This window comes from Loxodonta africana, chromosome 14, assembly GCF_030014295.1.
Source record: "Loxodonta africana isolate mLoxAfr1 chromosome 14, mLoxAfr1.hap2, whole genome shotgun sequence".
In the NCBI taxonomy this organism is placed as follows: Eukaryota; Metazoa; Chordata; class Mammalia; order Proboscidea; family Elephantidae; genus Loxodonta; species Loxodonta africana.
In genome coordinates this window covers 81,717,622-81,740,984 of record NC_087355.1, presented here as the reverse complement: position 1 = coordinate 81,740,984, position 23,363 = coordinate 81,717,622, and the positions used below count along the sequence as shown (strand labels likewise).

The 23,363-nt window shown below is 47.5% G+C and overlaps 1 protein-coding gene across 1 annotated transcript; it reads right to left on the bottom strand.

Moving 5' to 3' along the window:
- Window positions 1-229: 229 nt before the first annotated feature.
- TG (thyroglobulin) lies at window positions 230-21,565 on the bottom strand. The gene is made up of 11 exons (XM_064267673.1): window positions 21,499-21,565; window positions 20,172-20,280; window positions 18,532-18,629; window positions 16,799-17,002; window positions 15,375-15,534; window positions 10,017-10,123; window positions 9,380-9,523; window positions 9,017-9,202; window positions 4,712-5,806; window positions 3,024-3,611; window positions 230-561 (listed from the first exon to the last, which is right to left on the bottom strand). Exons 1-11 carry the CDS (start codon window positions 21,563-21,565, stop codon window positions 230-232), a joined length of 3,090 nt encoding a protein of 1,029 aa, XP_064123743.1.
- Window positions 21,566-23,363: the final 1,798 nt, after the last annotated feature.

The window sequence follows — 23,363 nt, the reverse complement described above, 5'->3', positions numbered from 1 at the left end:
CTGATGGCATAGTGGGTAAGTGCTATGGCTGCTAAGCAAAAGGTCAGTAGTTCAAATCCACCAGGTGCTCCTTGGAAACCCTATGGGGCAGTTCTACTCTGTCCTTTAGGGTCTCTATGAGTCGGAATCCACTAGATGGTGATAGGTTTGGTTTTGGTTGTTCAGGTGGGGAGGTGTGCTCCCTGCACAGGAGGCAATCCTGGACGCCACTCCAGCTTTGACTGGCATCTCAAGACTCATCGCCTGGAGAAACCAAGGAGACTAATCCAACTTTTCGCTTCCCCAAAGACACGGAACAAGGCGCTGAAGTACAGTACTCACTGGACTGGGCCGCCAAGCGAAGGGCATAGTCACTTCCCCTCAGAAACTTCTCAGCGATTGTCTCCCGGGATGAGAAGGGCCCAGGAAGGGAGAGCTCCTCATTGGTCAGCCGGATTCCCTTGGCGGCTAGAAAGCTGTCTGCCAGAGGGAACTGAGAACTGTTGGAAGCCAAGACGATTTCCTCTGCTTCCTTAATGAACTGCAGGACACGAAGCTTCACTTCCTCACAGGGGCCAGGGCCTAAGGGAAGAACAATATTACAGGTGGATTCGCTCACCGGGGATAGTCCCTGGGCCCGAGTGCATGCGTCCCCACAACTGTGAGACAATAGATTCTGCTCTTTAAAGTAAACCCGCTTGTGGGATTTTTCGTTATGGCACTAGGTAACCAAGACATCCGTCATCCCTGAACACCTGTATACATGGAGGCAGCCACTGGTCACTTCCATCACTTACTCTGTTGCATTAATCTCTATTGCCATTGAGTCTATTCTGACTCATAGCAACCCTATAGGACAGAGTAGAGCTGCTCCACAGGGTTTCCAAGGCTATAGTCTTTATGGGAGCAGGCTGCCACATCTTACTCCTATGGAAATGGTGGGTTCAAAGTGCTGACCTTTCAGTTAGCAGCCAAGCACTTTAACCACTGTGCCACCAGTGGCCATATTAATCCTGCTATCATTTATTAAGTATTTTCTACATACCAAGGCTGACACCTTGTATTTATCACTTTACATAATTCTCACAACAATCCTTTGAGGTAGTTATTATAACTCAGGTTTCATAGGTGAAACTAAGATGCAGAGATTTCCCTCAGCTATCTCACACAGTAGTAGGGACAGAACCAGGATTCAAGCCAGCTAAGCTCGGTCCTCTAAGCCACTGCTTCAGAAACTGTAGGGTGTGTAAGGATAACAAGGGGATCCTGTGGAACTACAGATTTTGATTCAGCACTTTGGGCCCAAGAGTCTAAATTTCTGACAAGCTCCCAGGCGATGCTGGTGCAGCTAGGCCATGCTTCGAGTGTCGAGGCTCTGACCCAATGGTCACCAAACCCTCCTGATTGTACACCCCTGTCAACAAAAGGCTTTGAGTATGCAGCCCCAAAGTACGCGTATTTCTTTGTTTGTACATGTCCTACCATGGAAATACACTAGGTTCATTTTTTTCAGCTGTTCGAGCACCAACAACAGAAATAGGAATTTAAAAGGAAGAGACAGAATACTAGATACAGATAGAAGTTCTAATGTTTGCCCTCCAATGAATGGTTTTGTACACCCTGGTCACCTACTCTGCACAGCCTGTCATCATTCAGTGGGACAGCCAATACTATCTGAAGCCTACTTCTAATGCTCTGCCCAGCATTCAGGCCAAGGTCACTGAGACTAGTCACTAAAGTGACTAAGGCCTTTTGGTATTACCAGCCAGGCTTCTTGAATTGTGTACAGAAGGACCAAATTCAGTCATAGAGCATCGAAATTTATGGGAGTGCCCCAGGGTACGAGACATGACCCTAAGGTATGGCTGTGATTCCACAGGTCTCACACAAAAAAAGGCTTATTATGTAATGGCCACGTGGGCATCGAGCTGGGGACTTTGAGGGTCAGTCCACTGCTAGAACCGGACGTGTTAACGGAGAATCCTACCAGTGTTAAATCTCCCAGCATTCAAACGCCCTGGGTACTTCTGTTCTTATCACATGTCGCTCAACATTCTAGAGATCCAGTTGCTGCCAAAACTTTGGCTAATGTCACAATAATATGATTAATTAAACATTATCCAGAGACATTCAGACAACGTTAAACACTGCTAAGAATGGGCCAAGGGGTTTCGGTGCCCACTGTGTAGCTGTGCTATAATGTACTGCTACTCAGAGGGGTAACAGTGTGTGATCCGTCTGGCTGTGCTGCCAAGCTGCTGCCATGACAACTTGGTAATCAGGTGTTTTCATCTAAGACACATAGAGTCAGTGTCCTTCCATGTAGCCACACATCTGTGTCTATGTGCCCCAAAGCTGAACTTACAGACCTCCTTGAGTGGCCCTCCAATGAGTCCCTTAATTCAACCCCTCAAGTCAATTAAAGGCACTTTGAAGGCAGGAGCACTTCCTGATGCCCCACACACAAAGCAGTGCCCTGTGCAAGCAGAAGAGCCCCCATGATACTCGCTGGTTAATGAAATGGTGTACCTAACTTGTGAAAACCCAAACCCCAACCCACTGCCATCGAGTTGATTCTGACAGAGTAGAACTGCCCCATAGGGTTTCCAAAGAAATCTGGTGGATTTGAACTGCTGACCTCTTGGTTAGCAGCCAAGCTCTTAACCACTTTGCAGCAAGGGCTCCACCTAACCCATGAGAGATTTCTAAAGTATTAGCCGTAAGAGGGCAAGGGTCAGATCATCGTCACCTCTGTAGCCTTCATGGGGCTAAGATAATGCCTTGCACACACAGGATAGCTAATACAAATTCGAAGTGTTAATTTAAATAATTACATGAAAATTTCTAGAGTGAACCACGTTAACTTTGCCAACGCTTTGTAGACCTGGGGAAGTCACTTCCCCTCTAAGAACCTCAATTTACTCATCCAGATAATGAAGGCATGCACCTGGCCAACCCTAAACTCAATTCCAGCTTTGACACTCCATACCATCCAGCCAGACATCCTCAAGAAAAAATTCCGTTCTGCACATAAGTTTACTCACATGCTGGAACCTTGCTTGGCTCAGCCTGAGTGCCTTCCAGTTCATGACCGGCCCCATCCACACACCAGCAGCTTCGAAGGTCAAAGTGTGCCAAAGGAGCGCTGAAATCTGAGTAGGGCCCTGGGTACCGGCTGAGCTGGCCATTTAGGATCTGCCAAAAGAGGTAGGGCTCCAGGAGGATGTTCTCTCCAGGCTGGGTCAGGTTGCCTTCCAGGACTGCCTGTGGGACGTCTTGGAAAGCAGAGTATCTTGCCAGCCCTGGGAAGACATCTTGTTGGCCAGCCTCATACAGACTTTGGATAAAGAGGCGGAAGCTTTTGGAAGCCACTTCTCTATAGCTCATGATCCTCTTTAGCAACTCAGCAGGGGTCAGCTCCTGGCCACTGTTGTTCTGAGCTGCCCACCGTTGGTACCACTCAAAGGCCTGCTCGGGAGGCCCATCGCATTGTACGTGTCTCCATTGCCCATCAGCACTGCACTGTGGGATGTAGATGCTGGAGAGAGCAGGTGGTAGGCTGGAATTGGAGAGCAGGGCCTGCACTGTCCCCAGGAAAGCTTGCTCTGCCTGTAACTGACAGCGCGTGGGGCCTGGGAGAAATGATGAGCAGGTGTGTCAGTTTAAGCCGTTTAAAAACCATTGCCATCAAACCAATTCCAACTCACAGTGGCCCTCTAGAACAGAGTAGAACTGCCCTGTAGGGTTTCCAAGGCCGTAATCTTTACAAATTCATATGACCCTATAGGCCAGAGTAGAACTTCCCCATAGGATTTCTAAGGCTGTAATCTTTACGGAAGCAGACTGCCACATCTTTCTCCTATGGAGCTGCTGGTGGATTCGAACCATTGGCCTTTTGGTTAGCAGCTGAGAGCTTTAACCACTGTGCCACTGGGGCTCCTCTTTAAGCAGTTTACCAAAAAAATCCAAACTCATTGCCGTCAATTTGATTCTGACTCATAGTGACGCTATAGAACAGAGTAGAACTGCCTGGTAGGTTCTCAAAGGAGTGGCTGGTAGATTTGAACTGCCAACATTTTGGTTAGCAGCTGTAGCTCTTAACCACTGCACCACCAAGGCTAAGCAGTTTAGTAACCCCAAAAGACCGTGATGGAGCAACATAACTGTCCAAACTCCCTCTGAAACGTCACTCAGGCATAGAGGTGCCATGAAATTTAAATTTGTAAATCGTGTCTAGACAGACAGCACCCGCCACTAACTCGGCACCACTGAAAGTAGCTGGTGTCAGCACCGCAGAAGTGGAGGTGGCAAGTCCTGAAGGCCAGACAAATCTCTCTGTCACTCATTGGAATGGTCAACATCAGCCAGAATTTTTTTGGATATTTTTTAAATTAATCATCCGATTTGCCATTAGCTGAAGTTTGGGCTTTAGCCGTGAGTGGATTCTTCCTTCTATACTGCTTTGTGTCAGGAACTGAAGAGGGAATGGAGAGCCTATAGATTGAATGGAGTACCTGGTTGGCATAAATGGTTAAGGACTCAACTACTAGCCAAAAGGTTGGTGGTTCAAACCCACCTAGAGGCAACTTGGAAGACAGGTCTGTCGATCTGTTTCCAACCTTGGAAACTCTATGGAGTAATTCTACTCTGCACACATGGGGTCACCATGAGTTGGAATCAACTTGACAGCAACAAACAACAATAGCATAGGTTGAATATCCACTGGACTTACACTGTTTGAGTTCTCCTGTTATACTTCGAGTTCCAGGGATAGCCTGACCCTCAGCGTCCACACAGTAGCACTCTGAGTTGGAGCATTGGACAGGTAGGAAATGCCCCTCGCTGGTACAAGAAGGGACAAATAAGCTGGACCCAGCGGGCTGGCTACCCATGAGGCTTTGCATTTGTGCCCTTTGCTTTTCACACTCCGTGGGGCACCTGGGTTGTCCACCTCTAACTCTCGAGCCAAAAAGTTCTTTGCCCTGGGAATCCACACACCAGCACTCCCCGGCAGAGCACTGGACATTCTCGTAGCTCCCTTCTGCTGTGCATGATGGGACAAAAAGCTTTGTGGATGGCTGCTCACAGTCCTGGGAATTGAGCACCATTTCCACCACGTCCCCTAAATCCTGGGCTACATCCTCTGGCACGGAAATAGCATGCTGCAAGAAGAGAAGGAATTCTGGAAGTTCCAGGAAAGAAGCAAGGAAATTCAGAGCATTTTGGTTCTCCTGTAAGTTAATTTTGAAGCCAAAGCTGCCCACGAGTGGCAGATTCATAGCCTCCTCAGAGGCATTAGGGGTTTTCGTGGCAAGGTTTGCATCAGGTCCCACAGAGAACTGCTTGGCTACATCCATGAATTCCTCTCCCTTCTTGAAGGCTGGGAGGCCAAGTTGCTGGAAAAACTGACCGAAGTTAAACGTGCCTCTTGTTCCAAGGGCTCCAGACACATTAAACCGGCCAACATTCACCAAAAATTTCCCTCCAAATAGGTTTTGCTGGAGTCGCTTGGGGTCCATGGTAAACCGAAGGGCAAGACGAGCCAGCTCTCTGGTGGGGAAAATTGCTCTGATGGCTTCTTTGAGAAGACTTTGTGAGGCGGGAAACTGTTTATCCTGCCCCTCTACCATGGGGCGGAGAAGGCCAGAGTCAACAAACAGCTCCCTGAACAGAGGTGGGCAGGATGAGGAGAATCTGGCCACTCTCTGAGAGGCCTGCCTTTCCTCAGGAGAAAAGAACAAATTGTGCTGGCTGAAGTGGCCAGAGGGCCCAAAGTAGAGTCTGGACAAGGCCTGCCGTCTTTCTGAGGTGCAGGATTTGTCCTCAGCTGTGTGGAGACAAAGCAAACGGGAGAAATGGTGTTAATGTCACAAGTGAACATGAGACTACCCCTCTGATCTTTCTTGTAGAAAGATGCCAAGAGTCTATCAAGAACACCTACATTTTGTGCCTCTGTTCTTTCCTTTTCCTTTTTCCTGTCCCTCTGAGCCATATCTGTGACAGCCATTTTGGGGAGTAAATCTTCCAGCTGGCATGGCTACCTTTCTTTCACTTCCACTAGAGGTGGCCCCCTTCTAAATCAAGGGTCATAGACACTGAAAGCTTCCCCACTTTCTGAAAATCTGACCATTAAAAAAAAAAACAAACAAACAGCTGCCAACTCATGGAAACCCCATGTGCTCCACTGGGTTTTCAATGGCTATGATCTTTTAAAAGGAGATTGCCAGGACTTTCTTCCAAGGGACCTCTCGGTGGACTCAAACCACCAAACTTTCATCTAGCAGTGGAGCACTTAACCGCTTGTAGCACCCAGGGACCACATTCACTAATAGGTTCCTAGATGTAATTAGTGAAACACTGTTTTCTAGCATTCTCTTCTTGGAAATCTTAATGGATTTTAAAGCTCTGTTGTTGTTTTGTGCTGTTGAGTCAATCCTGACTTATAATGACCCTAAAGGATGGAGTAGAACTGCCTGGTAGGGTTTCCTAGGCTGTAACCTTTACAGGAGCAGATCACTAGGTCTTTTCTCCCACAGTGCAGCTAGTGGGTTCAAATTGCTGAACTATGAGTTAGCAGCCAAGCTCTTAACCATTGCACCACCACGGCTCTTTGTAGATTAACTAGTTTATAGTTAGTCTAGAGGTTTTAGAGGACCAGAACCATACTTTAAATACTATTAGTATTTCTCATAAAAATCAATAATGTCCACCCAGCAAACATCATTCTTCTAGGCTTCTTGACCTTTCCTTGAAATTGCTAGTTAAACAGTGATCAACTGAGCAAGTCCAGGCAGACACGCCTCGCTAACTGAAAATTCTAGATAATCACCATGAAAATAATAACAATAAAATCCAAACGCTAAGTAGCTGTCTCAGTCTCTTAGGTGGAAGTAAGGTAGCTCCATTTTTTCTCCATTAAATTGCAAATCTTAAGGAACCTTTTCAACCAGCCTCCCTCTACACTTTTTAAGTAATTCTTTCCTTTGTGTTCACATGGATGCCAAAAAGGGAGACAGCCAATTTCCCTTTGTAACCAGGCAACAGAAAAACTGGAACATGTGGTCTGGGTGGAGGGGAGAAGACTGGCAACATAAGAATACATAACACATAACACATCCCTCAGCAAGGCCATGGCTTCCTTTAATGGGTGTGATAGGAAGGTATGGAAGAAATAAAGTTCACTGCTTTGCTCATTCCCTTTCCAAATTAAGAGCATATTTCTTCCATCCATTTCTTATGTGGTGTTACCAAGTCAAAGGAATTCAGGCATTGCTTCCATGTGACATGTGTATTCACTGAAGTAGGACCGATACTACCAGAAAAAGAATATACGACCTCTCATTTGGAAGAACTATTGTTTTTAATTTGCAAAAGCAAAGTTCTTCATTTCCACCTAGAAACTGGAAGACACATTCTCTAGGTTTTAATAGAATTGATATTATCCTATTAAATCTGCGAGATGATTATAAACAGGTGGGACCTCAGCATTTTCTTTGTCTACATCTTAACATTTAGCAGACTGAATATTCCAAACACCATGCAGAGTATTCAAAAGATCAAGTTGGAGAAATCGAATGATTTAACAAGAATTATCGAGTGAACATTCATACATGTCTATTTTGGCACTATAAAAAGGTGTGCAGTTCACCTTCACTGTTTCAAATCTTGCTGACTCCACCCAGGTCAACTAAGTTAGCAGCGTGTGAGCGCTCTGAGATTCCTCCTTCATCGCTAACATCCTCCAGAATCTTACTGGCAGGATGGAACAGAGTCTTATTGGAATACCTGGTGACATTCCCCTGTCCACGCCCTTCTCCCCAACCCACTGTCTACTTTAGTGTGGTTCCCATCGTCTCTCTTCTGGACAATGCAGTGACATTCTAATGGGTCCCATTTCCCCCAGACTAATGCTTCTTTGAATTATGGTGCTGGCAAAGAATATTGAATACACCACAGACTGCCTGAAGAACAAACAAATCTATCTTGGAAGAAGTACAGCCAGAATGCTCCTTAGAACCGAGGATGGAGAGACTTTGTTTTGCTTACTTTAGACATGTTATCAGGAGGGAACTATTCCTGGAGAAGGACATCATACCTGGTAAAGTAGAGGGTCAACAAAAAGAGAAAGACCCTGAATTGACACAGTAGCTGCAACAGTGAGCTCAAACGTAGCAATGATTGTGAGGATGGCACAGGACCAGACTGGGCAATGTTTCGTTCTGTAGTACATGGGGTCACTATGAGTTGGAACTGACTCGACAGCACCTAACAACAACAAGCTCTTTTCAATCTCTCCTCCAACATTCCAAGAGGATCTTTCTTACACACAAAACCCATCATGGCACTCTCTAGCATAATCTCTCCACATCCACACCTGCTCTCCAGGATGAAGCCCCCAAGCCTTTGTTTTGATGTGCAAGATCTCCATGTCTCACTCCTGTCTCTCCCCAGTCATAATTTTCAGAGCACCACCCACCATACTCCAACAACTTCTTTTTTTTCTCTATTCTTCTTGCAGATTCAGAGTGACCATTAGCATACCAGTGCATATAGTTTGTGTCTTTACCATTTTGCTCATTCTGCTCTACAGGGAACACCTTCTCTTACTTTCCTCCTGCAGGAAATATCTTTATTTTAGATGACTCTGGTCTAGCGTCACCTCTTCCATGAAGCCTTCCTAAATGTCTCTTCCTCACACAGGCTCTAAGACAGAATTAAACCCTCCTGGCTTTAGTTGCCTGTACTCACTTTTCTCATAGCACCTGCAAACTCTCGTTCTCTTTTGTTTCACCTCCTCGTAGTATCCCTTGAGCTCCCTGAGGAAGCAACTATGTCTGACACAGGATGAGAAGCATGTTGGGAGTGAATGATGACAAACTGGGGTTTAATCATGTTGAGGTCGAAGGTCTGTCTATGGGGCACGCTCAGGAGGCAGTTGAGTTAATGGGTTGGGAGTTCTGGAGAGGCTGGTCTGGAGAAATAGTTAAGGCAATATGACCTGACAAGACCCAAGAGGAAGTGCTTGAGAGGAACCCACCACAAGATGGCAGCCCCACTTGCCGCTGAGTCCCCTGGATCGCCTTTCCTTGGGCGTCCACACACCAGCATGGCCCTTCCCTTTGGCACTGCACTGGCTGGTAGTCCCCATTTCGGCTGCAGGTTGGAATGTAGGGGTGGCCAAAGCTGGTTGCTGTAAACTGCTCCACTTCACATTTTGTGGGGCCTATGATAAATCCGCGCAGTAAAGAAGACAGTGAGTAAACAACGCTTGATGAGTTTACAGCTGCGTGCTATTAACATTCTTTAAAATCCCTTCACTCTCGTTGGAACAGCCACAGAGCCTGCAGTGACTTTAAGACCCAAGTGGTTTCCTTCTAGCAGAAACACGCTTACTACTTACATCGGAATCTGCCGGAGATGACTAATTGGACGGCTAGGAACCGTCTCTGCAATATCCGGTACAGGGTGGTTTCAGCAAAGGTGGAAGCCAGGTCCAGGCCGGCAAAAATGGTGTCGTAAATCTCATCCAGTAACAGCTCCAAACCTGAGCAGAGACAGCAGGTGTTTCGGGGCGGGGAGGGGGTGGTTCATTCCAAAAAGGAAGTCCTGACTTCTCTAGGCAAACAGTTACTACAAGGGACAGAGCCCTCGCCGGCGTCATTGTGCATCCTGTCTGCGTAATACTTTGTTTCCAAAGTCAGGGCTGCTTGGTATGACTGTGCAGGTTGTTCACAGCTCAAAAGAGCACTGCTGAGAGAGTGAGAGGAGACTGAAATCCACCCTGTGCTCCACTCACCAAGCTCTGCAGCCCAGGAGGCACCATTTTCTCCTGTGCACAGAGGCACCATGTGGGCTGGCAGCAGTTGCCTTCAAAGTGCCACAGCTGAAAGCTTGCTAAGGCCATGTCCTCGTCAACAATCGCAGCAGCCTGACGGGGAGCAGGCCAACATTGCTAATTCTGCTTTAGGGGTAGTGAGACTGGGGCTGTCACTCCTGGTGAACCCCACTTCCACCCAGATGACCTCAGATATGCTTACCTGTCTCAGCCAGTTCCCGCCCTTGACTGTCAGCACAGTGACAATACCCGGACACCTCGGGGAACCTGCTCTGGAAGGTCCTAAAGGTCACGAATGCATCTGGAAACCTAAGAGAGAATTCAATTTATGGTCACCGCTTCACCATAGGCAAGTCACCACAGCTCTTCCTGTGGAAATAAAACACACAGCCACGTCCCCATCTGGGGCAAGGAATGTCTGCTTTTGTGTCTCATTCCATTTGCTCCATGCTTCCTGCAGGAAACAAATTTCTAAATTGGTTTTACCTGACAGGAGCTATGCTGGTCCTTGTAAAAACAAGGCTTGGTTTAGCTGTCACCGACTAATTAGCTGTTTTCTTCACTCATGGTATGTGAACAATTTATGCCCATGCGTATGTCTTGGGATCAGGCTGAAATAGATAATAAACTTCGTGCTAACTGGTTCCTTTAACAGAATATAACTCTAGAGACTGAAGGCCAAGTTTGCTTCATAAACATATGGTACATCTCATATGATCTCATTTGGGGAGATCAAATGACTTCAGGGTCCTGTAAAACTTTTCAAGAGCTTGAAAGGAAGCCAGATTCTACCCTAGGAAATCCTTAAGAAAGAAGGACATTTCACAGTTCCATGGTTGAAAAAGAACAAATTCTATACGACCTCCTGCCTTTCCACGTACTGAAGGAAAGCACGTTTAAGTCCTGGCTGACATGGCAATTACTATAGCAGCTAATTGTCCGGGCTCCCCATGTTGGAAGTACTAGGAAGCTAAGGCGACGTAAAGCCATATTGAGTTCTTCCCACATGCAATGACGTAAGAATCAGAGAGAAATTTTTCAGCGGTATACACCATTGAAAAATATGTTTTCAAGCTCTATGTATCTACTACATCATTTCCAAGCAGAATGTGTTTCTAGCTGTGTCTGGAAATACATCCCAAAACAGTAAGTTAGCAGAAGCAGCAGCTATCTGCACAGATAGGCCTGTCATTGTGTAGTCTCTTCTACCAAAATATCGAAAACAGCCTTGATGTCCAATGATAGGAATATTAAAAAGTAAATTGTAGACATGGCTTTTTAAAGCCACCAGCAAAATAGGTGTAGTTAGCAGTGACCTTCTTTAAGAGACAAAAGAACCTATCTCAAAGGGGCAAACACTATAGCAATGTTCAAGTGTAAAGCATCACTCAGCACGTTAGAACCCACAGCAGGTTGGCAAATGGGCTGCCTACAGGCTTCCGGCCTTCCTGTGGCCCCATGGAAGGAAGTCAACTGCCTACTCTACTTCCCTCCTTGGATTTCCAAGAACAATTCCCTCAGACTCAATATTCCAAAACCAAATTCATGCTCCTTCCTTTCCAAACTCATCCTCTACCATCCATCTAGAAACCACACGCAGGAGCCATCCTTGACCCTTCCTCTCCCTCACGCTCCATACCTAACCCTTCACCAGGTTCTGTGGATTCTACCTCCTAAACATGTCTCCAAGTCTGCCCCATCCCTGCACTGTCCTCTCCATCACCTAGCCTAATCCAAGCCAACATCATCTCTCAGCAGGACCAGTGCAGTGGCCTCCTAACTGACAGAGTCGCTTCCCAGCACCACTCTGCTCTTCTCCACTCCTACCTCCTCTCCCGTCAGCACCAGGTGTTGGCAAAGAACGCTGAACATATCGTGGACTACCAGAAGAACAAACAAAGCAGTCTTGGATGAAAGGCAGCCAGGATGCTCCTTAGAAGTGAGGACGGTAAGACTTTAGCTCGCTTACCTTGGACACATCATAGGAAAGACCAGTCACTAGAAAAGGACATGCATGGTTCGTAGAAGGTCAGCTAAGATGCAGGAAACCCTCAGTGAGACGGGTTGACACAACAGCTACCACAACGGGCTCAGACATACCCAGGACCAGGAAGATGGCACCGGACCAGGCAATATTTCCTTCTATTACTCTCCAGGTCGCCATGAGTTGGAGGCAACTCGACGGCAGCGAGCAGCCACCAATTCACTCTTCGCAAAGTCCAGTTCTGAAGGTTGTTAAGATACGCCCTACACCCACCTCAGGTTTACGAATTATTGATGCATTTGGCAGCCGTAGCTCTTAACCACTGTGCCACCAGGGCTCCACTGGTGACATAAAAAAAAAAAAAAAAAAAAAAATTTTTTTTTTTTTTTAAGTCCTACTAAAAAGTATTCAGTGTTTATTACATTCAAATGTCACCGGTGTCCCGTGTTTTATCTGGCGGCCCTGTGTGCTGCTGGCAAGAGACCAAGCGCAGACTCTGCACGTGGGCTCCTCAGCCTCCACGGCTCCCACTGGAGTCCCTGGTTTGGGGCTGCCAGGTCTGTGTATCAGAAAATGCCTAACTGTATCTCGGCTTCCAGTAACCAGCCACCTGACCCTTCCCATGACCTTCCTAAACCAGAATTTTCTCTGAGACATTCTTACTTGCAAAGAAAGAAAGGATCCCATTTCAGGACGAATTGTTTTTGCTCATTTTAAACAATGAATGCATAGTCCAGAACCTTTGCATTTAACTTGACTGCCCCCTTGTGGAAGTAGCTGTAATTGTTCCTCGACAAGCCAATCACCAAGAAGTTCCAGCATGCATTCACCTTCTCAGCAAGCACTGCTTGTAGGCCTACTGTGTGCAAGCTCTGTGCTGTGAGCTGTAGGGGACCTGAGATTTGAGGCAGTGTGGGATACTAAGGAAGCCAGAGAGCTCTAGCACCCACCAGCACAGTCCATCTCACTGAATGTTTCCCTCATTTTTTCTGACCCTCTACTTTACCAAACCACCCTAATTATGCTGCCTAGGGTGAGTTCCTTAGGCTGTCTGTATTTCAGATTCCTCATTTGTATACTGGAAACCATAATTATCAAGTCACTTTTGTAAATATTAAAGAGGTAAAGCCAAAAACCCAAATAAACCCATTGCCATTGGATCGATTCAGAGTCATAGCAACCCCATAGTTTCCAAGGCTGTAAATCTCTACAGAAGCAGACTGCCACATCTTTCTCCCGCGGAGCTGCTGGTGAGTTCAAACCGCTGGCCTTTCGGTTAGCAGTCAAGTGCCTTAACCACTGCACCCCCAGGCTTCTAAAGTAGGTAAAAGGATGTAAAATTCCCTGTAGATAGGAAGTACTCTGTTAAACTTGAACTGAGACATTCGTTTACATCCACAAGTACCAGGCCATTTGGAAATTCACTTGGGTGCATAGCCAGGCCATTCTCTAGACTTAGGGAGAAAAAAATCTAACCTCAGTTCTCTGAAACTGGGAGACATGAAAGTTCATTGTACCATAATTTGCAATTTTCACAATGTTTGGGGAGATGAGGTCTCATCAGATCTTCACTATGATCTGATGAGCAGGGCGTTGTCCTCCATTTTACGGATGGGGAAACTGAGGCTCAAAGACGGTGGGTAAGTCACCCAGGTCACTGTGCCAAGCATGGCAGCAACAGAATGAGGATGACAGAGGCGAATGCTGTAGGGCCAAGCAGGTCAGACAAACGGGAGGAACAGGCAGGAGGATGAAGGACACACTGGGAACCGGACACAGATGTAGGGGGTGTGCTCCATCCAAAAACGGCAGAGGCTGAAGCCCAGCTTCCCGATGCTGTGGAGAAGGTATATAGCTCCCGCCCTTGCTCTAAGGATCTCAGAATTTTTGTATATTAGGTTGAACATATGAAATTGCTGATATTCAACTATTTTTGACCTACGAACATGGAAATTCCACAGTGTTCAACTTAATCAATAATCCCAGTTTTTAAAATATGATGCAGCTTAAACCGACCAGGTCCATGGGATAGGTCCTGCTCACAGGCTGCTAGTCTGGGACCCCTCCCGACATCAGCCAGGAGAATTTCCTCTCTCACATAGGAAAAGACTATGGTTGTTTTGGAAGCCAGCCACACAAAAACTCAGGTCATCCCAGAGAACTCACATCAGTCTTCATTATTTATTCTTACTCCGAGCCTTTCAGTTATACCTCAGGTCTGGGTGTGTCCTTTAAAATAGTCAAGTTAGCCATTTAAATAACTAGAAGCTACCTGGTTATTTGGTTGAGTGCTATCACTCATCTCTCTCTTTATATTTATTATTTCAAACTTTTAAATTATTTAAAAGTGTACATAACTTACAAAATAGATAAATATGATTTTCCTTGCAGAATTTCCACTTTTCTGCAAATTCCTTGCGTTGTTGACAGCTGGGCAACATATCTAATAATATGCTTTTCTATTTTACCCAACTTCTGTGGTTGTCTGCACCAGATGTATTATTTAATACATCTAGTCTACCATATTTCCCCAAACAAAAGTCTGCCATACATGTGTCTTAGAGTCAAATACTGCTTGGGCTCTTTTTGATTCAATGAATAAATCTCTGTCATTCGAAAATATATATGTATATAAGATCCTACCTACACTTTGTAGAAGCAACCGTTGCCGTCGAGTCAGCTCGAACTCACGGCAACCCCCATGTGTGTCAGAGTAGACCTGTCCTCTGTAAGGTTTTCAATGCTTGATTTTTCAGAAGTAGGATGGCAGGCCTTTCTTCCAAGGCACCTCTGAGTGGACTCAAACCTCCAACCCCTGGTTAGCAGCTGAGCACATTAACCATTCGCACCCCCCAGGGACTACTTTTCTGCTTATCTCCCTGCCCCCACTCCTGCTTCTCCATAGGCCCTGCGATCCAAGGTAGCTGTGCCTCCTTTATATACAAGTATGTGATGATCTGATTACATTTGTGTCCATACTGGAATAACTGAGTGCTGTGACTGCGACAAATGAGCTACACAAACATACATAAAGGGTTTTGCTTGCTTGTTCTTTTATAAACAAATAGAATCCTATCATATTATCTGTGTCTTGCACTTTGTACCATATCACCATAATATATTGTGGAATTCCCTCAAGTCAACTGCTCTACCTCTAACGTGTTCTTTAAACAGCCGTATAAACATTTATGGTGGATACTTACGTATTCAGCCATCCACCTTTTGAAAATCGGTCATTCGTTCCCAGTTTTTTGCCACAGTGAACACTAATAGAGCAGACATGCTGGTACATACGTCTCCTCTGTCTGCCGCTCTTATTTCCACGGGATCGCTGGGTCAGGTGTACACAGGTGTTTAATTTTGATAGCAGTTGCCAGGCTGCTCTGTTAAAGGTGCTGTGGCACTTCTGACGGCCACCAGCAGCCTAGGTGAGTAGGGGTCTCTTCCTTCTTCAGAGGCCACGTGTCTCACACGTTGAAGCCCCCAGCGCCCAAGTGAGCAGGGGCTTTGGCAGGAGACATGAAGGAGGAGGGCCCAGCGATGGGCAAACCCCAGAGGCTGACCGGGTCCCCTTACCTGTTGTAGCTCTGGACCAGATCAAAAATCATCATGTCTGTGGTGTTGACAAACTTGCACTGGACAGGCATGAACTCTCCTTCTGGGGTGCACTGGGGGGGCGACTTGTCCCCCACCCCATGGAGGATGCGACGGTTTCTTATCTCACAGCTCCTTGGACCTAAACGTTTTCAAGGAAGAAGTCTTAAATTCTTATGTAGGAGTGAGTACATGTTCTGCAGTCAAGATGTGTAGCCAAGATGTGTACACGCACACACACCTGTGACAGGTGAAGACCCAGACGATCGCTGAGTCTGCAGTGGGAGACTTGCAAATGCCCATTGAAATCCTACTTACACTTCTGACGATCAGCTAATGAATATTGGCTATCTACCATATGGAAATATAAGAAGTAATAACACCATTCAAAACATTCTCATTTTCAAACAATTTGGCAGTTCCTTAAAAAGTTAAATATAGAAGTACCATGTTGTTATGTCATTAGGTGCCATCGAGTCAGTTCAGACTCATAGCAACTCTATGCACAACAAAACAAAGCACGGCCCGGTCCTGCACCATCCTCACAATCGTTGCCATGCTTGAGCCCATTGTTGCAGCCACTGTGTCAACCCATCTCATTGAGGGTCTTCCTCTTTTTCCTGGACCCTCTGCTTTACTGAGCATGATGTCCTTCTCCAGGGACTGATCCTCCCTGACAACATGTCCAAAGTATGTGAGACGAGGTCTCGCCATCTTTGCTTCTCAGGAGAATTCTGGCTATGCTGGTCGTACTTCCTCCAAGATACAGCAGTAACATATGACCCAGCAATTCCATCCCTAGCTATATACCTGAGAGACTTGAAAGCAGGGACTCAAACAGATACATTTGAACATTGTTCATTGTAACAACATTATTCACAACAGTCAATGGTGAAACAATCCAAGTGTCCATCAACAGACAAATGGATAAACAAATTGTGGTATATCCATTCAATACATGAACCTTGAACACTTTATACTGAGGGAGGTCAGTCAGACACAAAGAGACAAATATTGTATGTTGCCACTTACGTGAAACCTCTGGGATACGCAAATACATAGAGAAACCATTTATTAGTGGTTACCAGGGCTGGGGGAGGGGGGATGGAGAGTCATTGCTGAAGGGGTTCTGAGTTTCTGTTCGGGGTGATGAAAAACTTTTGGAAATAGAGGTGATGGTTTTACAACATGGTGAATATAATCAATGCCACTGAATTGTACATTGAAGAAAGGTTAAAATGGAAAAATTGTTGTTATATATATTTTACCACAATAAAATTATTTTTTAAGAGCTTTTGGTTTCTCTGTTGAGGGCCAGATGCTCTGCCTTTTGTCAGGGGGTCCTGGAAGCTCCAGCTTTTGCGCAGCTGCCCTCCCCTCGGGGCGTGGAGCCCTGCGACACTCACAGCGTGCTGGCCTGCCCCGCTGCCGGGTCCCGTACACCTCCGTGCCTTCCACGTCCACACACCAGCACTGCAGCCGCCACACGTCACACTGGACAGGCGTGTAGCCCCCCGAGTCTTGACACTGGGGCAGGTAGGAGGTGGCCGTGCTGTTAATGTAGCCGCTCACCAAGAGTTGCTGTCTCTGCAGCTGACAGAAGGACAGACCTAGGTGCAAAGAGAAGCGTTGGAGGGAAACTTCAAGGGATCTCAGTGCCCCGAGAATTCACGATCACAGCTGAGAGAAATAACCTGCCCGAGGTCCCAGAGAGAGCTGGGGCCGGCAGGGGACCAGTGCAGACTGTCCAGCTTCTAAGCCAGCCTTACTTCCAGCTCCCGTGTGGACGCAGTCAGAGCAGGCACGTCTCAGAAGTGCTGCTTCGTCGACTCGTCGACCCGGCACCCTCGGCACCCTGAGCCACAGCCGTGCACAGGGGGACAAGAATGGAGCCCATGTGTGCGGGTGCACTGGGCTTTTCTGAACTGGAGTTACTCCGCATGTTTGTACGGGGTGGGTATAACCCTGTACTGCTCTGGGCCTCACTTTCCTTATCTGTGAAGTTGAAATAAAATTGTCTTCTGCCAGGTGTATGAAGATTCGTGATATTAACAATCATGGCTGCTTATTGAATCCCTGTTTGCCGAGTATTGTCGAACCTTCCCTTCCAAAAAAAAAAAAGTAAAAAAACACCAAATCCATTGCCATTAAGTCAGTTCTGACTCATGGAGAGCCGACGTGTTAGAGCAGAGCTGAGACCCACAGGGTTTTCTTGGCTGTAATCTTTATGGGAGCAGATCACCAGGCCTTTCTTCCGTGGCACTGCTGGGTAGGTTTGATTGGCAACTGATCACAAACCGTTTGTGCCACCCAGGGACCCTGGTCTTCTACCCACTGCTGTCGAGTCAATTCCTACTCACAGCGATCCTATATGGGTGGTCTCCCACACGTGCTTAAACCCTCATAACACCCCCAGATGCCAGATCTCATCCTCATGATACAGATGAGGAACTGTACTTGAGAGAGCGTGTGTGATGTGCCAAGTTCATTCATCTGGAGGGTGTGTGATGTGCCAAGTTCATTCATCTGGAGGGTGTGTGGAGCCAGCCCGATCCCAGGCCAGCCATGCTGGTCACATAGATCTGGCTTTGTGTCCAGGCCACAGCTTTTAGCCATTAAACGATAGTTTTGTTTTTAGATCCAGTCTTGCCATTGTCAGGTGATCGGCTTAAATTGACCTGTGTTTCAGGACTAACTGTGACATGCTTTAAGGGGGGGCTGTGTTTTTTTGACTACTTGAGGGAATAATATTTTAACTGGACAGTTTTCAACCAAACCACCTCTGGCCACAGGTGAGAAAATGTTGTGTTTGCAGGACTGCTTGCTAGTTTCTGGGACAGTGAGGCTTTCTCACTACCAGGCACAGTGCTTGGCCCATGGAAGGACTCAATAGCTATTTGCTGAACAAACGAATTGTTTGTCCTGTTTGATTTTCAGAGCGGTCCTGTGGGAATCAGGGCCCTGTGGGCAGGGAAGAGTCTCCTTCAAAGAGGAGGAGCCAGCCAGAGGGAGCATTGCTTGGTTATAAGCCCCCAGCCCAGCACTCCTCCCTGGAAATGGCCTTCCCTTGCAAGGTCCCTCCTGTCCCATCTTATGCCCCTACGCCTCCCCCACCCCCATCACCCCTGTCCACACTTACAAGACGCTGGCCGCCCAGGCTGCCTGCTGCCTGGCACCTCCCTGCCGTCAGCACCCACACACCAACAGGCCCGGCCGTCCTTCCTGCACTGAACAGTCCTGAGGGCGGAAGACACACTAGGTGAGACACCGTTACCTGCTCCCCAGCCACAAGCTGGGTCCGACCTGTGTCATCGTCTTCTGTTCCACTCTTTCAAGCTGTAATTCATTTCACTTAGGGAGGAGAGAGAGATCCACACAGGGAGGGATGGTGATCTGTGAGAGGAAAACACCACTTCCCCTGTCTTGGCGCACCAGGCGGACGTTGGCTCCGGGGCCGATGGATGTGCAAGAGCCCTTGTGTTTGGGGGGCTGTGGAGGGAAAGGCGGTGCCCTCATCCATGCACTAGGGGTGGTGGGTGGTAGAAGGCTTCCAGAGGTCAGGGCCCAGGGGAGAACTGGGCCTTGGTTACTCAGGGAGCATGTGGGTAGGGTGAGGTCAGCATGGAGGCTGGGGGTTAAATGGGACCCTGAGAATGGTCAGGAGTTATACTGGGGGGGAAGGAAAGGGGGAGGAATAAGCAGGAAAAAGATGTTCCAGGTAAAGAGAGCAAAAGCCCCCTGAGGAATCGTGGGGCAAGTTTGAAACTGAAAGTGGCTGGAACCCCAGAGGTGCAGCCCATTTAGAGATCATTGCCGAACTGCCCCGTAGAGTTTCCAAGGAGCACCTGGTGGATTTGAACTGCTGACCTTTTGAACTCAACCACTAAGCCACCAGGGTTTCCAAGAAAGGTGCAGAGAGGTATATAAATAAGGCTGGCAAAGGCGCAAGATCACCTTAACTCCTTCCTTGCCACTCCATAATTCCCCGAAACCCACACAAGGCCTGGGCTGGAAGTATTGCTTTGCACTTGGGAGTATGTAAGGCTTTTGTGAGGCACAGGACGAGTGCCGATAAGATGGTGTAGGAGTTCGGAAAGCACCGTTTCCCAGAGTTCAGTCACCAGTCAATGAATCCCTTGTTAATACATGGAGTCCCCTGGTGCCACGTGGGACATGTAAATTGCAAGGACATCACAAGAATTCTTGGCTATCCCACGGGGGCATGGCTTAGGTTGTCACCCCACTCTACAAAGATGGTGCTCCAGGACCCAAGTTTGCTTTAGGGCAGCAGGAAAACCCCTTTTAAAGGGGGCTCGTCCATCCAGGAGGAGGCAATAGAGTGGCCCAGAGTGGGGAACTGGGCTGGGCAGAGGCCACCACCAACCTAAAATCAGTGACCTCCACTTCCGTCCACCTGTGTCTTTTTAACAGGACACCAGGAGGACAAGGCCTGAAGTATAACTCATTTTCTTGCCCCACTCCCTTTTTTAAAGGAATTACGGTAAAAGCTTTGGCAGGGAAAGAAGGGCTGTCATCTGTCCAGGCTAGTAAGAACCTGGGGTTGGGGGGCTCGCTCCCAGATGTACCAGTTGCTCCATTCCAGTGCTGGTCAGCCTTGGAGATTAAGAGGCAATCACCCTTCAAATGACAGCGGTACCTTCCTTCCAAACAATAGCGACCCCCCACATCGTGTAACCAGTGAGGGAGTGGTGGCAGGAATGAGATGCTCTTTAAGGGCCTGCGGACCCTGAGCCCCCACAGCTCTGGAGGGAGCCTTACCGGAAGCTGCCATCTTCAGAGCACTGGGGGACATAATCCTCTCGCTTCAGGAAAGCCCGTTCCCTCTGCAGCTCGCATGGACGGAGGGGCTGCATGTCCACCTGGTATTCTGCAAGGAGGCAGTTGGTCAGAGAAGAAGCTAGGCTGGGTTTTTGCCATCACAGGGTTAGTTGCTCCTTAAGCTCAGATGCTATTCTGTTATTTGTTTTTTCTTGCTAGCGTTGTCATTCATCATTAACTATTTCATTTCAACTTACAGTTTTGCACCTATTCTATTTTTCCAAGTGTGTACATTAGCGTATTTCGTCTTCAAAACTACTGAGAGGTGATATCTCCATTTTAGCCCTGAGGCACTAAGACCCAGTCAGTGGAAGTCACCCACCCAGGGACACACAGATGGGAAGTGAAGGATTCAAAGCAAGCCCTCTGACTCCAAGACTCCATGTTCTCCCAGGCTGCTGTTGGGTTAGTTTCCCCAGGTTGGGGAAGTAGTTTTGCATTTCTCAAGGCTCTCCCCATAGACAAAGCCTCCATCTGGCATGGAAACCAAACCAAAACCCACTGCCATCGAGTCAATTCTGACTCATAGCGACGCTATAGGACAGAGCAGAACTGCCCCATAGAGTTTCCAAGGAACGCCTGGTGGATTGGAACTGCTGACCTCTTGGTTAGCAGCCGTAGTACTTAACCACTGAGCCACCAGGGTTTCACAGAACACGGATATAATTCATTAGTAACTCAGGTGGCTCTTATTTCCCATTGAGAACGTGCATAACTTGCACAATCTTACTCAGAAATCGCAATCACTTGCTTTTTTTTCCAATGAGGAAACCAAGGTTTGGAACTTTGCCCAAAGTCACAGGGCTTCTAAGGGGCTGAGCCAGGGCTAGAACTTAGATCCTTATTTACTCCACAAGTACTTTTATTTTTCTGCCACGGCTGGCTACCTCTCAAATACCTCACATGGCTGAGCCCAGCCTTGGGGTAGGTAAGGAGAGAAAAAAAACAAGCTTTGCTAAAAGGGCAGTTGTTGGGGGAGGAGGATAGGGTGAATAGAATAGAATAGAATTAGGAAGATCTAGTTTCCCATCTCAGTTCCATCAACCACTAGTCCTATGACCTAGGCAATTCAATTCACCTCTCTGAACTTCTGTCTCTTCTTCTGAAAAGGAAAAAAGCAAATCACTGACCTCCAAGCATTGTGGGGATAAAATGAGGTCACAAATGTTCAAAGGGCCTGGGACAGAGCCCAGCAGGATATAGGAGACCCATGCCTGAGCCCTCCCTCCCCAGCATCCCTTCGCATGGCCTGGGGCTCAGAACTCACCAAAGATGTTGGCCCACACTGAGCTGGCAGAGCCCAGCAGACCGAAGATCCACAGGACCAGGGCCATTTTTCTGGCCCCCTCTGGAATGAAGGGGTAGAAGCCACTGCCCACGGGGAGTCCTCTGGTCAGGGAGCCTTTATAAGTCTGCTGCTGGCAAGGACTCTCCCTCCAGGGCTCTCAGGAATGCGGGGGCCCCTCTGTTTTCTTTGTTGGTCATGAGAAGCACTCTCCACCTGAGTCCACCCCCTCTGAGGACACTCATGCAACCAGTGGGGCAAAAGAACCTTGTCCAGGCTATGGGCAGCAGGCCCGGGCAGGGTCGCTTGGAAAATCATCTTCATGGGTGAAAGTAAAAGCTCTGTGGCCTTGTGGGCAATGGGCTCAGATTCACTACAGGGGGGCGGCGGGGGAGGAGCAATCCATTCCTTCATTTGTTCCTTCCTCCCTCCTCCCTCCCTTTCTTCTTTCTTTTCTTTTTCCCTGGTCGCGCAGCGGTTAAGAGCTCGGCTCCTAACTTAAAGGTTGGCAGTTCGAATCTATGGGACAGTACAACTCTGTCCTATAGGATTGCTATGAGTCAGAATCCACTCCATAGCAATGGATTTGTTTGTTTTCCTCCTTTTCTCCCTCCCTCCCCTTCTTCTTCCCTTCTTTCATCCTTCCCTCCCTCTTTTCCTTTCCTCTCCCCTCCCTGACTCCTTTCCTTCCTTCCTTCTTTGATTTCCCCCTTCCCTCCTTCCTTGCCTCCCTCCTTTCTCTTTCCCTTGCTCCCCTCTTTCAGGGTGCTCCTGGCAGCCAGCACAAGGGCTCTGTAGAATAGGGAAGATGTTCAGGATGTCTAGGAAACCCCTGAGCCCATGCCCCCAGCCTCCAGAGCCACTCAACCCATTGCTGTCCAGCCGATTCCGACTCATAGCAACTCTGCAGGACAGAGTAGAACTGCCCCAGAGAGTTTCCAAAGAGTGCCTGGTGGATTTGAACTGCCAACCTTTTGGTTAGCAGCGGTAGCACTTAACCACTATGCTACCAGGGTTTCCAGAGCTGCTACCACTCATTCTAAGTTAGACTCCCCATGCCCCCACGGTACTCCTGGCTGTCAGCTCACTGAGCTTTATGTTCCTTACACTTCTTATCACAACCTACCATTATCTCGCTTAATCACTGACTTCACTGTCTCTACCGCATTAGAATATGGGCTCCAAGAGCAGCACAGAAACTTTTGTCCGAGTCCCCTCTGTGCCCCTGGGTCCTAGAACAGCGCCTGGAACATGAACAGCCTGGAATAAACATCGCTGAGTGAATGAATGAATGGTATAGTAGTTAAGAGCATAGACTCTGGATGCAGATTGCCTCCATCAAATCCTGGCCCTCAATAAACATCAGCTAGCCATGTGAACTTGACAAGACATTTAACCTCTTGTTCCTGTCACCTCACTTGTTAAAAGGGGGCCATTACAGACCCTATATCATAGGAGTGCTGTGAATATTAGAAGAGTTAAAACATGTAAATTGCTTAAAACAGTGTTTGCAGCACAGGAGGGATCCATTGTTGGCTACTATCATTATTACTACGTTCATGATACAAACTGTGGAATGTGAAGCTCAACAGACATTTTACCAGACAGTGCGGGGCCAGAGACTCTGCCCTGAGCATCTCCTGGGGTACCTCTTAAGCCCAGGTACCACGCCTCTGTCTCTCTGTCTCTTCTCTCTCTTTATCTCTATCTTCATCTCTCTCTCTCCCTTTGTCTCTTTCTCAATCTTTGTCTGCTCCAGGGATATTTCAAACTCAGCATGTCCCACACTGAACTCTCAACACTTCTTCCAACAGTGTACTCCCGATGCCTTTGCTATCTCTGTGCTC

What these genes read in the sequence shown, in the direction of transcription:
- TG (XM_064267673.1), bottom strand. Translation starts at nt 21,565, where the DNA reads ATGGCCCTGGTCCTGTGGATCTTCGGTCTGCTGGGCTCTGCCAGCTCA. An exon ending in CATCTCCGGCAGATTCCGAT is followed by an intron (nt 9,203 to 9,379) that starts GTAAGTAGTAAG and finishes GATTTATCATAG; the next exon opens with GCCCCACAAAATGTGAAGTG. An exon ending in GCCAAGCAAGGTTCCAGCAT is followed by an intron (nt 562 to 3,023) that starts GTGAGTAAACTT and finishes TTCTTCCCTTAG; the next exon opens with GCCCTGGCCCCTGTGAGGAA.